This window comes from Orbicella faveolata, unplaced genomic scaffold (genome assembly GCF_042242905.1).
Source record: "Orbicella faveolata isolate gen_17 unplaced genomic scaffold, um_ofav_v1 contig_3, whole genome shotgun sequence".
NCBI lineage: Eukaryota > Metazoa > Cnidaria > Anthozoa > Scleractinia > Merulinidae > Orbicella > Orbicella faveolata.
In genome coordinates, this window is record NW_028301558.1 from 11,428,589 (window position 1) to 11,443,405 (window position 14,817).

General features: G+C 39.2%; 1 protein-coding gene across 1 annotated transcript; it reads left to right on the top strand.

Moving 5' to 3' along the window:
* The first annotated feature begins 4,254 nt into the window (after window positions 1-4,254).
* LOC110051734 (uncharacterized) lies at window positions 4,255-13,432 on the top strand. The gene is made up of 8 exons (XM_020757798.2): window positions 4,255-4,342; window positions 7,378-7,446; window positions 8,428-8,610; window positions 9,003-9,194; window positions 9,912-10,973; window positions 11,285-11,721; window positions 12,121-12,274; window positions 12,820-13,432. The coding sequence occupies exons 1-8, from the start codon at window positions 4,279-4,281 to the stop codon at window positions 12,924-12,926; spliced, it is 2,268 nt and encodes a 755-aa protein (XP_020613457.2). The 5' UTR covers window positions 4,255-4,278; the 3' UTR covers window positions 12,927-13,432.
* The last annotated feature ends 1,385 nt before the right edge of the window (window positions 13,433-14,817 follow it).

Genomic DNA, 14,817 nt, shown 5'->3' on the forward strand with positions numbered 1-14,817 from the left:
TCCCACTGGTCTGGGATGCGCTGATTAAAGTCACTGAAAGCTTAAAAATAAGATACTTTCCTTTCACACTTCACTAGTTAAACTTTTTCTATTTTCGTGCATATTTGTCTGGAATTTTTCGTCAGGACTGGCATAAAGGTAAATAAAGAAATTTCTTCCGCTGATTAAAATAAAATGTTGAAAGGCCCTGGCATAACCCTGGTATCGGCACTTGGGGAGGTGGGGGGTCCCACCCATGTATTTCCAACAGTATTGACTCAGTAGAAATTAAACGAACATAGAATGGAAAGGTGATAATTTCGTATCAACCATAACGTTTTGACATGGCTAAATTACGTCCCATTCAAAATGTACACCAGCTTAGATCCGCCATCTTTGATTTTAAAATGTTTTCAGAAATATCACCTCAGCTCCAAAATTGATTTGAAAATCACAATAACTGCCACATTTTGGTGAACACCGTTCGAGACATGGTTAGAAACGTCAAGTCACATGACCAGCTAAATGACACATCAAAATGCAACCTTGATCTTGGGCTCTGTCTCATTTGCCTCCCTTGTCCTAGAGGAGAGAGACCCTGGTTGCTGCTGGTCGCGTTACTACCTGTAACACAAACTTCACCTCAACGAAAAGGCAGGAAAAAGAGAGAGAGAGCCTGGGATCGAGGCTAACCAAAATGCTCCCCGGTAAGTTTCAGGAAAAGTCATGAGGTTTGATAACTACAATTTGAATGCCGTCCAAGTTTAAAACAAATTAAATCTGGGTACTTTGTGTTCAACTGCTCCCTCCTTAAATTTGAATACTGTTTGGCAGTATTTGAAAACCTTATACCTGCTTGCGTTTGATGGTCAACTGAACGATGCGTGGCGCCCCATTAAGTTCGTAAATAAAACGCATACAACAGGACATCTTTGTAGACTTCTACAAAGACTGTATTCATAAACAAATTGGAGAATAACAACATTCAAGACAGCATTCGCCAGATTCGCAGACAAGAACGTATTTCCATCGTTTTCTCAAGAGTTCGCGTCCAGAGTTCAATGTTCAGTTCGTGGGGGATAGAGTCGATAGAACCATGCAAAATTCACGTGCATAACACGTTCCGTCCCAATTTGCAACAAGTTCCTATTCTTCCCATGCGTGATTTGAAGTGAAGCAGTGGCGGCCAAATTACTGCTAAAGGAACTGATTTTAAAATGTCTGATAAACATCGTTAATGTAAAGCTCGATTTCTTTGGGGCAGATTTATTAGCCAAATCGCCAGAATTAGAGAAGTGTGTATAAGCTCTTATCCCTAATTTATTCTCTTATTTGAAAAGTAAAAAGAAAAAAACAAAAGAGAGAATAAATTAGGGATAAAACCGCATGCATACTACATCCGATTTGGTTTCTTCGACGAGTCATTACAAAATAAAAGTCAGTCACTAACTTTTGAGCTAAGATCAGTTGATCAACAATGGTTGACATGTGTTTTCATCAGAAAATTTACACCAGACTCTTGGAAATGTCCAAAGTAGATGTCATGCGCGGCTTCACTTTTTCATTGTGGTTAGGTTCCTCATGACTGTTTATCAGTCTTTCTATTCATTAGAGCGTTCCAGAATAGCTATAATAACTTAGCTGGAGGCTGAACTTAAAACACTGAGCTGGCTTTTTGAGGTATCTTCAAGCCCTGTTTCTAAACTTTTAAGAGGATTTCTTACTACTGAAACGGGTGTAAGAAAATGAAATTTTTATATCTAACATTCGATAATGGTATATCAGAGCAGAATTCAGTTTTACGAGAACTGCAGTGACTGTCGCAGCAACTTTTCTAATTACTATCGCACGACTAATTTCTTTGTGAACTGTCTGAAAACATATCTGTGTGGTCTACAACTTTGGCGTGCATTTCATCTTGGGAAGAGTAATAGTTGAGATCAGTAAGAGGTTAAATTTAACTGCAGGTGATATTTGTCGATTGTCAAATTCTTTGTAGGCAAAGTACATTATTAACCAGGTTGAGAGCCACACTGAGGGGTATATTATTCCCATTGCTTTACTGTAAGACTGTATTGTTTAAATTTGTTTTAAGGCTATTTTTGGTTGTTTGTCGGCCTGCATGGCCACTCATGCAGTCTCTTATAACAATTAGACATAGTTAAACATACTTATGTTGCCAGAAGAATCGAAATACCTTCTAAAATAATTTTATTCCATGGCAAAAAGTTGCCGTCCAAATCTTAACTGATTGAATTTATCCTTGGCATGTACAAGCACCTAGCGACGAATCAACAATCTTTCCACGTAGCCTTGCCAAGTTGTTCTTCATCATTTCATTCTTTAATATCAATTTGCTAACACAATTAATGGGAAATCGTTGATGCGCAAAGTTCTTTGTTATTAGTCTGAAACCGTCAATATGATTTACAAATTTGAAGCGCATTTGTAGCCCAGTAGGTTAATTACTTAGCGATACCGAAAAAATCGTCCTGAGCGATTTTGCCAAAATCATATGCAACCGAACGTTTTGCAACTGGAATTTTAAAAGCACCATTTTTAAAAGGGCCTCCCACATTCGACTTGCCTTTAGGCAGTTTACTTTTATAGAGAAATTCCCTTGTTTAGGTTAGTTTCTGCTTAATAAAGTAACCCTACTGATCCGTAGCTTAGAAATTCATGCCACTTTCAATTAATGTCTGTGCGAACGTTGCCAGAGAGGATCAAAGGTTTCGTTGACAACTTTTTTTAAGGATCCACGGTTAGTCGGTTAGACATTTGCTCCTGGGTCGGAACGCAACGAGTAATTAGGAAAAAATGTCGACGTCACGTCGCGTATCTGCTTCGCGAAGAGAGTAGTTTGTTATGCAGATGGCTACACTCCAGGAGTCGAAGAAAGAAGGGTTTCTTCATTTTTCAGTCCTTGTACGACCAAATGAAAGAGTCGTTTCCAAACCTTATTCAGAAATGGACGAGAATCCTTTGCGCAGACTATATTACAAAGGGAAAAATAGTTATCTTATTGACGTTCGGACGGAATGGCTATTTTGGAATACTGTAAAATAAATTACTTCTAAACCAAGCGAACCCTTAGTTAATTCTCCTGCTTTATTCACCTGTTCGGTGTAGCATTTGGAGGCTACATTGTGTTTTTGGTTATCTAGCTCTCTTTTTTACTACAAATTGGCCCAAGCTCATTTCTTAAAACATTGTATGCGTCAAAACGTACCACGGCCGGGCGCGCAATCAACGCATGATGAGACGGAGCTTTAATTTGAGTAAGCGATGTTACTCTATAGAGGGCAAGCGACCAGGTTTCGTTTTTAGAATGGTAATCGAAACTTGGTCTTTAAAGGCCTAGGATATTGAATGTCTTGTCTTCTCCGGTTCATGTTAAAAATTGGCTTATGAAGCTTTAGTCAAGTAACAGAAGGCGAGACTCGTCGCTCCTCCGATCGACGAATATGGTGACCCAAGAATATTCTGGGCTCTCGATCATAGTCCGTTTATTCGGCAAGGTACTGAACAATAAAAGTAAGAAGTACATTTATGGGAATTTATCAGATTGCATTTTCGATAGTGACTAAGTACAGTTGTGAATTCACTACAGGGGATTTTTTTTAAATTGAACACAAGTATTGAAAACAATTAAAAGTACTGCGTATGTTGAATAGATCAACCAGAACAATAGAGGAAAATGAAGCCAAGTGGAAACAAGTGACAGATACCCAACTTTCAATAAAGCCAGCCGATAATTATTTTGCATGAATGCACCTTACGAAGGCTTCCATTAAAATTCTTGGATCCAGCTACAGAAGGCTTCGCATAAAGCCCGTCTTGCGTAACTTCAAGCTAAGCGAGATCCCATAATATATAATTATAAGATGCCGAAATATACCTTTTTTTGAACTGGACACCGCTATTGCCCACCTTAGATAAGGTGAATTAATTTATGTGTTTTGTGGATTGAGTCGATCCAGGAATTGGATTCTCTGTTTTTTTAAAGTTGTGTTCTCTGGTTTATATTAGAAATTGATTTAGGAATCGTTATAAAATCATTTTATAACGATTCCTAAATCAATTTCTAATAAAAGTAAAAACAGGCGAGACTCCTCGTTTATCAATTGAGCTGTGTCCCACGAATATTCTGGGCTCTTTCCTGATGGAACACAAGTACTGCATATCTTGGAAAGGTCAGCGAAAACAATGGTGGATAGTGAAGCCAACTGGAAACAACTGACAGATTTCCAATTCTTTTGTGTTAATGCATCTTAGGAAAGTCTGCATTAAAATTATTGCATGGAGCTCCATACTGTTCATTTTACCCGAGGTGTGGCGTTGAGTCACCTTGCAGGACTTAAAGGTAAGCGAAGCCCTGTGCTATGTGATTGTGTTCTTTTAAGAAGTTAGTCAAAGTGAGTTACAAGAGTACTATACGATGCGGAGATAACCCCAGATTTGTACTTTTCACCACTAATTCCCTCGTGAGAGACAAGGTAATTTGCGTGTTTTGTGGGTTGATCGCCACTTGCGGTCGCTGTAAATACCCAAAGAGAAGCACTTTTAAAACGAGCAAGTGAAATAAAAAACTGGCTCTTCGCTAATTATTTCGCGTTACTAGCAATCCTTTCACGCGGGAAAAACAGTTCCACTTCAAGAAAATTTTGTATTTTGGTCGTTCATCGAGAAGGGTCAAAAAATCTCGGACAGCTTTAGATATTCTCATCATGAAAATTCTATCGACGTCAGTGAATAAGTGAATAATGAATAAGTGAATATGTGAATAATTAAGTGAATAATGGAAGCAAATAAGGTGATTATGGGCAGTACGAGTGTGGCATCAGTAAATTACTACTAGGAATATTACTGAGTTAGCAAACAGTGACAGGTTCTGCTCTAAAAAAGTTTGCAAAAGTTGCAAATCTTGAAGGCGGCGAGCGAAACGTTACGGTACATTAATTTCGTCTGGTGTTATGAGCTTACAGTACACCGATATTAAAATTCTGTTATTCCCCTCAGATACAATGAAAACTCATTTACGCGTTTTGCGGAATAGTTCGCTGCAAATATTTCAATCACATGCACAAGAAACATTAAAGAAGGAAAGTGAGTTTTAATATTGATTTTTTGCTCATCTATTCTCTGTTCACGTCCCCTTGACTGAAAGAAGGATTTTTCTTCGAACGCGAAGTCTGTTCCAGTGAACTCTCGAGGACAACGGTTAAATAATTCCAGTTTTTTTTCTTTGTGATGCATTAAATGATTTCTTTCATCCCCTGATCAGAACTCATGTGTCTTCGTGCACTCGAGATAAACTGTTTCAAAACCAAAGAAACTTAAATATTCAAGCCATTTTTCAAACCACTGTCTGCACCAAGAGTAACATAAACAAAAGCGCAATTCACGCACGATGAGATAGGAGTTGATTTGAGTAAGTAATGTTACCCTATATAGAAGTTTAAGAATGCTTATCAGTGCAAAACATGTTCTTTAGAGACCTAGGAGTGTGATTCTCCTTTTATTAAGCTGTCTCTCTCTCTACATCTGGCTGATGGTAGAATTTGGTTCAGGAATGTTTATAAAGTAGAGTAGTAATAAGCGGCGCGCCACTCTTCGCCTCTCCATTGAACGATGACGCATGAATGTTCTGGTTTCTCATTGCCCGTTTTCTCCAGGTTTATACCATTGTTAAATTACATGATTGCAGACCGAATTGAACAAATGTCATTAATGGGGAGAATAAACGTAAGATGCGCGAAGAATAAAAGTAAGATTACATAAAAAGTATAAATTTACATTAGTGAATTCACTGCAGGGGAATTTTTTTTTTGAATTGAAAACAAGAATTGAAAACAAGCACTGCGTATCTTGAAAAGGCCAGCGAAAACAATCGAGGAAAGTGAAGCCAAGTGGAAACAACTGACAGATTTTCAACCTTTAAATTACGCTAACGGATAATTCATTTGTCTGGATGCATCTTAAGAAAGTCCGCATTACAATTCTTGTATCATTCTCCATGCTGTTTATTTTACACAAGGTGTGGCGTAAAGTATCTTGCAAGACTTAATTAAGGCAAACGAAGCCGGCTGTGATTTCAATTGTGCCCTTTCATTAAGTTAGTCAAAGTCAGGTAGATGAGTACCATAAGACCCGAAACTATACACCTTTTTTGTACTCAGCTCACCTTTATTTCCCTTCTGAGATGCAAAGAAATTTGCCTGTTTTGTGTGTTGGTCGCCGCTATGGCTTGCTGCAGACAGAGTAAGAGAAACACTTTTGAGACCAACAAAGCAGAGCCAAAACTGACTTTTCGCTAAATATTTCGCGCTAGCAATTCTTTCACTGGACAAAAAGGGCTTCATCTCAGGAAAAAAATATTCCAATGTGACGTGGTCGCCGTGTAGAGAAAGATTTCGAAAAACTCGACGTATTCTCATTGTGGAAATTTGTTCGACGTCTGTCTTGTTAAGCACCGGAGTTTATTTTTCAGTGAATCATAGACGCAAATAAGGAGATTATGGATTGAATACCATGTGCATCGTACCAAGACCTAACGACAGGATTACCAATTCACTTAAAGAGAGGGACTATGATTCTTATGCATTAGATAAACTTCAATCATCCTGTCTGTGGTTGAATGAATTTTCTGAACTCTTGCCTCGGGCTTACTGAGTTCTCCTCCGGTTGTTTATTCCAGACGTACAAGACTCTTTCGCTTATAATTAGAGCTTACAAACCTTTTTGTGGACGTTTGCGCTCTTCATGTCTTGCCCGACTGATAAAACGCGCTCCTACTTTTGTTCTTGTTTTAAACAAGAGGAAAATCGAATGTTTAATCAGTCCTAAAATAAACTTCTGCATGCCAAGAATTTTCTAGGATCACGAGAAAACAGGGATTGTATTGGTTTTATGAATTGGGTGACTTCCTGTACGCTATTTAAGCTACATCTCCAATAATTACACATACGCATACAGAGTGTGGTAAGACATACAGCAATAAAACCTATTTTCCTGTTATCATGCCTGATCAGATCAGATTTTTAAGGAATGAACAAAACAACCAGCCATTTTTTAATGTTAGGAAACCTTTGTTGCACCATTATCTGCCTCAGGTGCAACAAAGCGAGGTCTCTTCTGTACCCACCGTCGTGCCGTTTCTGGCAACTTTCCGTTTGATTCTTCTTCTAGCTTGAATTTATTGCTTTTCAGTACCCTGGGATCTACTGTGATAGGCTATGCTGTAGTGGTCTCCCTGCCTAATGAATTTTTAATGTATATAAAATAAGTTAGTATTTTAGTTAGGCGAAGTTGAATAAATTAAAAAAAAATTGTTCCCTGTTATTTTATTTTTATTCAAAACACACGAAATTAACCATTTTGATCGTTTTCTTGTTTTAGCTATTTGCGACCTGAAAATGAAGCTCTGGCTATTTGTCATCGTTTGTTATGTTCCAGCGTCATTCTCAGGTTAGATTTGTCTGTCAGGTTATGGGTTGGTTTGTTTTATTTAATTTAAGAACATTAGCAGATTTTACTCTAGGCTATTCAGACCGGACTTTTCTTTTTGGTCCTCTACAACCGTGCACCATAGATTTATAACACTTCAAAAATAGTTCTTAAAACTGTGACGTCATATGAGGTAAAATGACGTTACAATTACGGAGCAGCTAGCCACCATCTTTCATCCGCTTTCCTGGATCTATGGTTGTTTTAAAACGTTAAAAAAAAACCAACTAAACTGACTCTAAAATAATCAAAACCATAGCGAAAGCTAAGCTATCTAAAGCAAGAAAGATAAATGTTCTCTTCACTGAAAACAGGAAAATAAAGAATTAAAAAAAGGGTGTACCATAGTAATGTTGCCACGGAAAAATGTAGACCCTTGACCACTGACATACCATAGCAAATTTTATCAGGTAATGTTTTAAATAAGTCACAAATGAGAAGTTCGTGGCTTTTGCGTTTTAAAAGTTGCAAGTCGGTCCGGTTTGAATAGGGTTACAGCTCACAACAACCTCTTCAGACCCAGGGTCAGATAATCTATAGCGAAGTGACACTTTGAATAAATGAAGGGATGACCATTTTTTTCTCTCTGTTGTTATAGTTCGGGGATTATCAAATAAGGGAATCAGCGATTTTGTGTATCAAAGGACATTAATGGTTAATGCTGAGACCACATTTTGAACCGGTTTTGCAGCATACCGCAAACCAGGCTCAAGATCTCAGTTACTTGTAGGATATCACCAATCACCCCTACACAGTATTTTAACAGCTGATTTTTTTATATTACTCATGTTACAGGTTTTAGCAATGATTTTACTTTTATTAATATCCTACACAGTCACTTGCTTCAGTGTAAGTTTAGGCTTTTGCCGTTGTATCTTAATTATTCATTGGTAATAACAGCGATCGGTGATCGATCGACTGAATGATCTTACGTATTTGCAGCCTTGCCTTGCGGTTACACTACTTGGAGTTGCTGGTCTTACTGTGACGCTTCATGTGGAGATAAAATTCAATCTCGTGAAAGAAGCTGTACGAATCCCCCTCCTTCATTACCCGGATATGACTGTAGCGGGCTGGGCCCCTCGATAGAAGTACGTCAATGCTACGGACCAACAGATCAAATAGGTATGTGGATTTGGGTGTGGTGGTCAGAAATACAGCAAACTAGATAGGCATATAACAGTAAGGAGCATTTGCAGAAGTAAAATTTACAGGCCGTGTCATTCATACACCGCAAGGAATGCCTCAATAGGTTAAAGGACCTCATTTTTTTTTAAATTTTGTACTTTTTGTTACAAGTTTCAGTTTTGAATTTGATTAATGCTTAGCTCTTCCAAAAATTAGCAATAAAACCAATAAGTGAATGAACGAAAGAATGAATGGATGAACAAGGATATAGATAAACAAATCATTTAAACCTCGACGTCCTTCATATTAGCAATGTTTTTTTTTTACCTTTCCGCTTTTATCTGGAACTTCTCATTCATGAGCATTTTCATATATATTATTTATTTAAGATGTCGATGGGGGATACAACAGCTGGGGACTGTGGTCTGAGTGCACCAAGGATTGCGGAGGAGGAATACAGTACCGCACAAGGTGGTGTGTAGATCCTCACCCTCAAGGAAAGGGGAAGGAATGTTCAGAACAGAAAGAACTTGGACCAGCTATAAAAAGTCGATCATGCAATGAACATGACTGCAGTGAAGGTACAAAAATTTACCAACAAACACCATTCCTTTCGACAGCTCATTCTTTCATGGGCGGAAATCAGCCTTATACACATTATATATATATAATAAGAACAGTTTTGTCCAGCGTAATATATATATTACAAAACTGTTCTGGATCAACGTTTTACGACAGAAAAATTAAAACGTAAAACAACATTCTAAATGAGACTCTTATTTCTCAGAAATCACGTGATTTAACATACTTTTGTGACTCTGTTGTCAAATTTGGACAAGGTGTAACCCAAGCCTTTTTAGCGTTATCGATATAAAAATACGTTTCCAGGTGTGGAATTTAGTAGAGTTTAAGACAATCTCAAAATTAGTCGTGTCATTTTGTTTGTTTTATTTTTTTGTGGTCAAATGTCGATCCACAACAGTTTTGTCCAGCATACTACGCACAAATATTGCATCCTTCGTTGCTGTATCAGGTTGTGATTTGCAGCCATGCAAGCCCAATGAACTTTAAAATGGTTACGTAACGGTTTTACGCGCCATGAAAAAGTTAGCCTTAATAAATTCATCGTTATTATCTCTTAGTGAACGTAAATAAAAGAACTTAAAATGCCGTGATTGGGCTCCTTCATATAGCTCGAAATTATGAATTATTTAATTGTGAAATAAAATTTGCCTCACTGCATTTTAAGTAACTATAGCAGCTGAGTAGTTTGACTCGAACTATTTGTGTTTCCTTAGAACCGACTGAGGCACCGACAACGCAAGAGTCGTCCGAGGCACCAACCACAGAAGAAGAATCAACCGAGGCACCAACGACAGAAGAATCGTCCGGAGCACTAACAACGGAAGAATCGACCGAGGCCTCAACGACAGAAGAATCGTCGGGGGAACCAGCAACGGAAGAATCGACAGAGGCATCAACGACAGAAGAATCGTCCGGGGCATCAACAACGGAAAAATCGACGACGGAAGAATCGACAGAGGCACCGATTACAGAAGAATCGTCCGGGGTATCAACAACAGAAGAATCGACCGAGGTATCCACAACGCAAGAATCGTCCGAGGCACCAACCACAGAAGAAGAATCAACCGAGGCACCAACGACAGAAGAATCGTCCGGAGCACTAACAACGGAAGAATCGACCGAGGCCTTAACGACAGAAGAATCGTCGGGGGAACCAGCAACGGAAGAATCGACAGAGGCATCAACGACAGAAGAATCGTCCGGGGCATCAACAACGGAAAAATCGACGACGGAAGAATCGACAGAGGCACCGACTACAGAAGAATCGTCCGGGGCATCAACAACAGAAGAATCGACCGAGGCACCAACAACAGAAGAATCGATCGAGGCACCGACTATAGAGGCACCAACAACAGAAGGATCGACCGAGGTACCAGGGACGGAAGAATCGACCGAGGTATCGACGACAGAAGAATCGTCCGGGGCACTGACGACAGAAGAATCGTCCGGAACACCAATGACGGAAGAATCGACCGAGGCACCAGTAACAGAAGAATCGACCGAGGCACCAGCAACGGAAGAATCGACCGAGGCACCGACAACGGAAAAATTGACCGAGGTGCCGGCAACGGAAGAATCAACCGAGGCACCAATGACGGAAGAATCGACCGAGGTACCAACGACGGAAGAATCGACCGAGGCACTGACAACGGAAGAATCGACAGAGGCACCAACAACGGAAGAATCGACCGAGGCACTGACAACGGAAAAATTGACCGAGGCATCGACAACGGAAGAATTGACTGAGGCACCGACGACGGCAGGACCAACGACAGGTAAAACGAAACTTACAAACTCATCAGGTATAAGCTCACTCAATACTGCCCTGCTAAGCACCTAATCTCCTCTGCTGCTTGGTACTTGTCGACTGTGATTGTAAACGTCCTACTGCCGACTACATGCACACCCAAAACTGGGTCTGAGCTATTTGTGATTACTAAAGAACAAACAATTGTTTGTTGTTTGCACTGCTTACGGGAACTTACATGACCAGCTACATAACGTAAAACGTCTATAACCTAAAGCTCCCTACAACTTCCATTCTCAATTTTTTTGGGTTATTTTTAAAAATTGGTTATTTTTTTAGGACCACCTTGTATAAAAGCCCTTGACCTTGGCATAATAATTGACAAATCTAAGAGCGTGAGGAAACGTAATTTGAGAAAGCTAAAACAGTCCTTGGAATCATTTGTCAACTTATTTGATGTTTCGGCGGAAGGAACTCACGTCGGAATGATTTCATTCAATGACGACGCTGAATTGCTGTTCAATTTTAAAGACGATCGTTACCATACAGAGAATCAGTTAAGGGAAAGAATAAAAGAAATACCTTTGAAACTGGAACTTAAGACGAGGACCGACTTGGCGCTGACATTGGCAAAGGAGAAGTTGTTCTCTGTGGAAGGTGGTGATCGACCTGATGTGCCAAACGTGTGTATAGTGTTCACTGATGGAAAGTCAACGGGCAAGCCTAAGCACAAAGGATTCGTCCCAATTCCGGAAACTGTGGAAATTCTTACTGAAGTAGGTATCCATTCATTCATCCGTCCATCCACCCATCCATTCAGCCCCCGAGCCAATCCTGCAACTATCTATCCCGCCCTACCTCCCTCTGTCCATCCTTAATATATGCCGTGTTCAAATAAACGATTCCATCTATCCATCCGTGCGTCCATCAGTCCACCTGTGGGTCCCCTGTCAATGCCTCCCCCGCCACCCTCTTTCCTGGAACGAGAACTTTTTTTATTGAGCTTGGTTTTTCATGATCAACTTCTAGCCTGCTTACAATAAATGAAAATTCTTTATTGTAATTACAAGAATTTTTGCCCTCCTCGTCACGCCACGCGACGCCACGGCAAAGGGTTCCCTAGCGTTATCATTACGCGGGGTAGAATACTCACTGACATCCATTTGATCTACCAGGTTAAAAAGGTTCATATGATTGCCGTCGGAGTCGGGAGAGGCATAAAGGACTCAGAATTGAAAAAACTGGCTGGAGATAAAGGACACTACGTGCACCCTGTAGACTTCAACCATCTGTCTTACATTTTGGGAAAATTGAAAGACGCCGCTTGTGGTACGGTTCTTATTTTTCTGTTTATCCTCTCCTGTAATATCCATCAGCCGATAAACACCTTAAACATTTTAAAATCACCTTAAAATGAAATTCCAATCAGTTGATATTCATTAGAAACATGCATTGAAAGGTAAGATTGATAATATGTATGATATGTGTTAAATGGCTACCTTTGCAACACTTCTTGAAAGACACAAATTTCAGTAACATACTAAACCGAATATGTTCCAACACTGAAAGTGGTTCGAAATATATGGGAAGCTCTGGTCTCTATCTGGGGCAGAAGACTAAAACTTAGCGTTTCAACGAACGTAGAATATTGAAACCTTTCGGCAACATTTCTTCTATTTTCCATAGAAAACGTCAATAAATCAAAAACACATTTTTGCAAGGTGTTCAGAACTTTTAAAAACTATATTTTTTGACTGATCCGTCCAAATGTATTTAATCAAGCTGCTACATTTCGGTATCCTTTATATTCTTAATCAGTCATTTGTTCTTGATTCATCATGATATGCCTATACAATTTTGCTCTATACCTCAAGCTGATGCCGAAACAGATTACAGCAATGGAGGCTCTTATCCCTACTATTATGGTAGAAGATTCAAAAACATTCCTGGAGGACTTCTGGATGATCGCCGTATGCGCTGAGACGTCGCTCTACACACTGAGCCCACTTTTGGCAGATGCACCAACTTTTGGTTCACAATATATCGCACCTTTTCAAAATAAAATAAAATAAAGTACATTAATGATAGTGGGTATGATATGTAATAGTAAAGCAGTGGCAGCTAGCAAGTCAAATTACTGCCAGAGGGAACTTAAATCTTGAAAACTGTTTTTGACATGTAAAATGTATGATGTAAGTGATTATTGCAAACGCTCGATTACTTTGGTGCAGATGCATTGGACGAGCATAGCAATAAAAATCATTCAGTAACTCGAGCTAAGAACAGCTAATCAGTAACTGTCGTCAAAAGAAAATTTACACCAGAGTCTTAGGGATGTCCAAAGTAGATGTTATGTGCGGCTTCACTTTTTAATTGCGACTAGGTTCTTTATGACTGTTTGTCAATCTTCCTAGCCATTCGAGCGTTTCAAGAAAAGTTACTGTAACTCAGTTGAAGGTAGAAATTACAAGCTGGCTTTTTGAGGTATCTTCAAGCTCTGTTTTCTAAAGAGGATTTCTTTCTACTGGAGCGGGTGTAGGAAAATCAAATCTTTATATATCACGTTCCGAAACGATATATCAGAGCAGTCTTCAGTTTTCTGAGAACTGCAGTGACTGAAGTAGCAACTGTTTGGCTCTATAATTTCTATGAAATAACTATCGCATTGGAAAATCATGCCAGAATCCTTGAGGCGCACGACTTATCTCTTTGTTAGCCGTCTGAAAACATGTCTGTATACGGTTTACAACTGACTTCGGAGTGCATTTGAAGTTTCGCGAAGAGTAAAATTTGAGATCAGTAAGAAATTGAATGCAACTGCAGGTGAACTTTGTCGATTGTCAAATCTTTGTAAAACAAAGTACTTTAACAACCACGCTAATGACGAGACCACACCGCAATGTAAGACCAAATTGTTTAAATTTGTTTTAAGGCTATTTTTGGTTGTTCATCGGCTCGCATGGCCACTCATGCACATGCTCATGCATTCTCGAATAACAATCAGACACAGTTAAACATACTTTTGTTGCTAGAAGAATCGAAATACGTTCTAAAATAATTTTATTTCATGGCAAAAAGGTGACGTCCAAATTTTAATTGATTGAATTTATCCCATACATGCTCTACCTCGTGACAAACTTTGAATTAACTATCTTTCTACAGAACGCTATCAAGTTGCTCTTCATCATTTCATTCTTTTATGTCAATTTGGTGCCACAGTTAATGGGAAATCGTTGACGCACAAACTGAAGTTCTTTGTTAACAGTCTGAGACCCATCAAAATGATTTACCAATTTGAAGCCCATCTGTTTGCCATTTTGAGCGGGTCCACTCACATCCTGCTGCCCTGAGGCAACTTGCTTTTATAGAGAAATTCCGTTGTTCAGAGCGGATTCCGACTAATACATTAATCTTATTGATCCGTATAAATGTGATCGCGAACTAGATAATTTCCATCGTTACATAGAATTAGTAGCTCAGAAATTCACGCCACTTTTTCGATCAATGTCTATGCGAATTCGAACGGTGTCCGAGCCGATCAAAGCTTTCTTCGATAATTAACTCCATTTTTAAGGATGCTGATGCATCAGGAATTCTACTCTACAGGGTAGGAAGGAAACCGATCTGTGTCAAGAGTGGATTATTACACAAATAACCACACTCCAGGATTCGGAAAGTGTTGTTTCCCTTTTCCTTGTGCGAACAAATGAAAGAGTCGTTTCCAAACCTTACTCAAAGCACAAGAATCCTTTGTGCAGGTTATATTACAAGCGGAAAATAGTTGTCTCATTGACGTTCGGACGGAATGCCTTTTCTGGAATATTGCTACTAATCAAGCGCATCCTTAGCTAATTTACCTGCTTTATTCACCC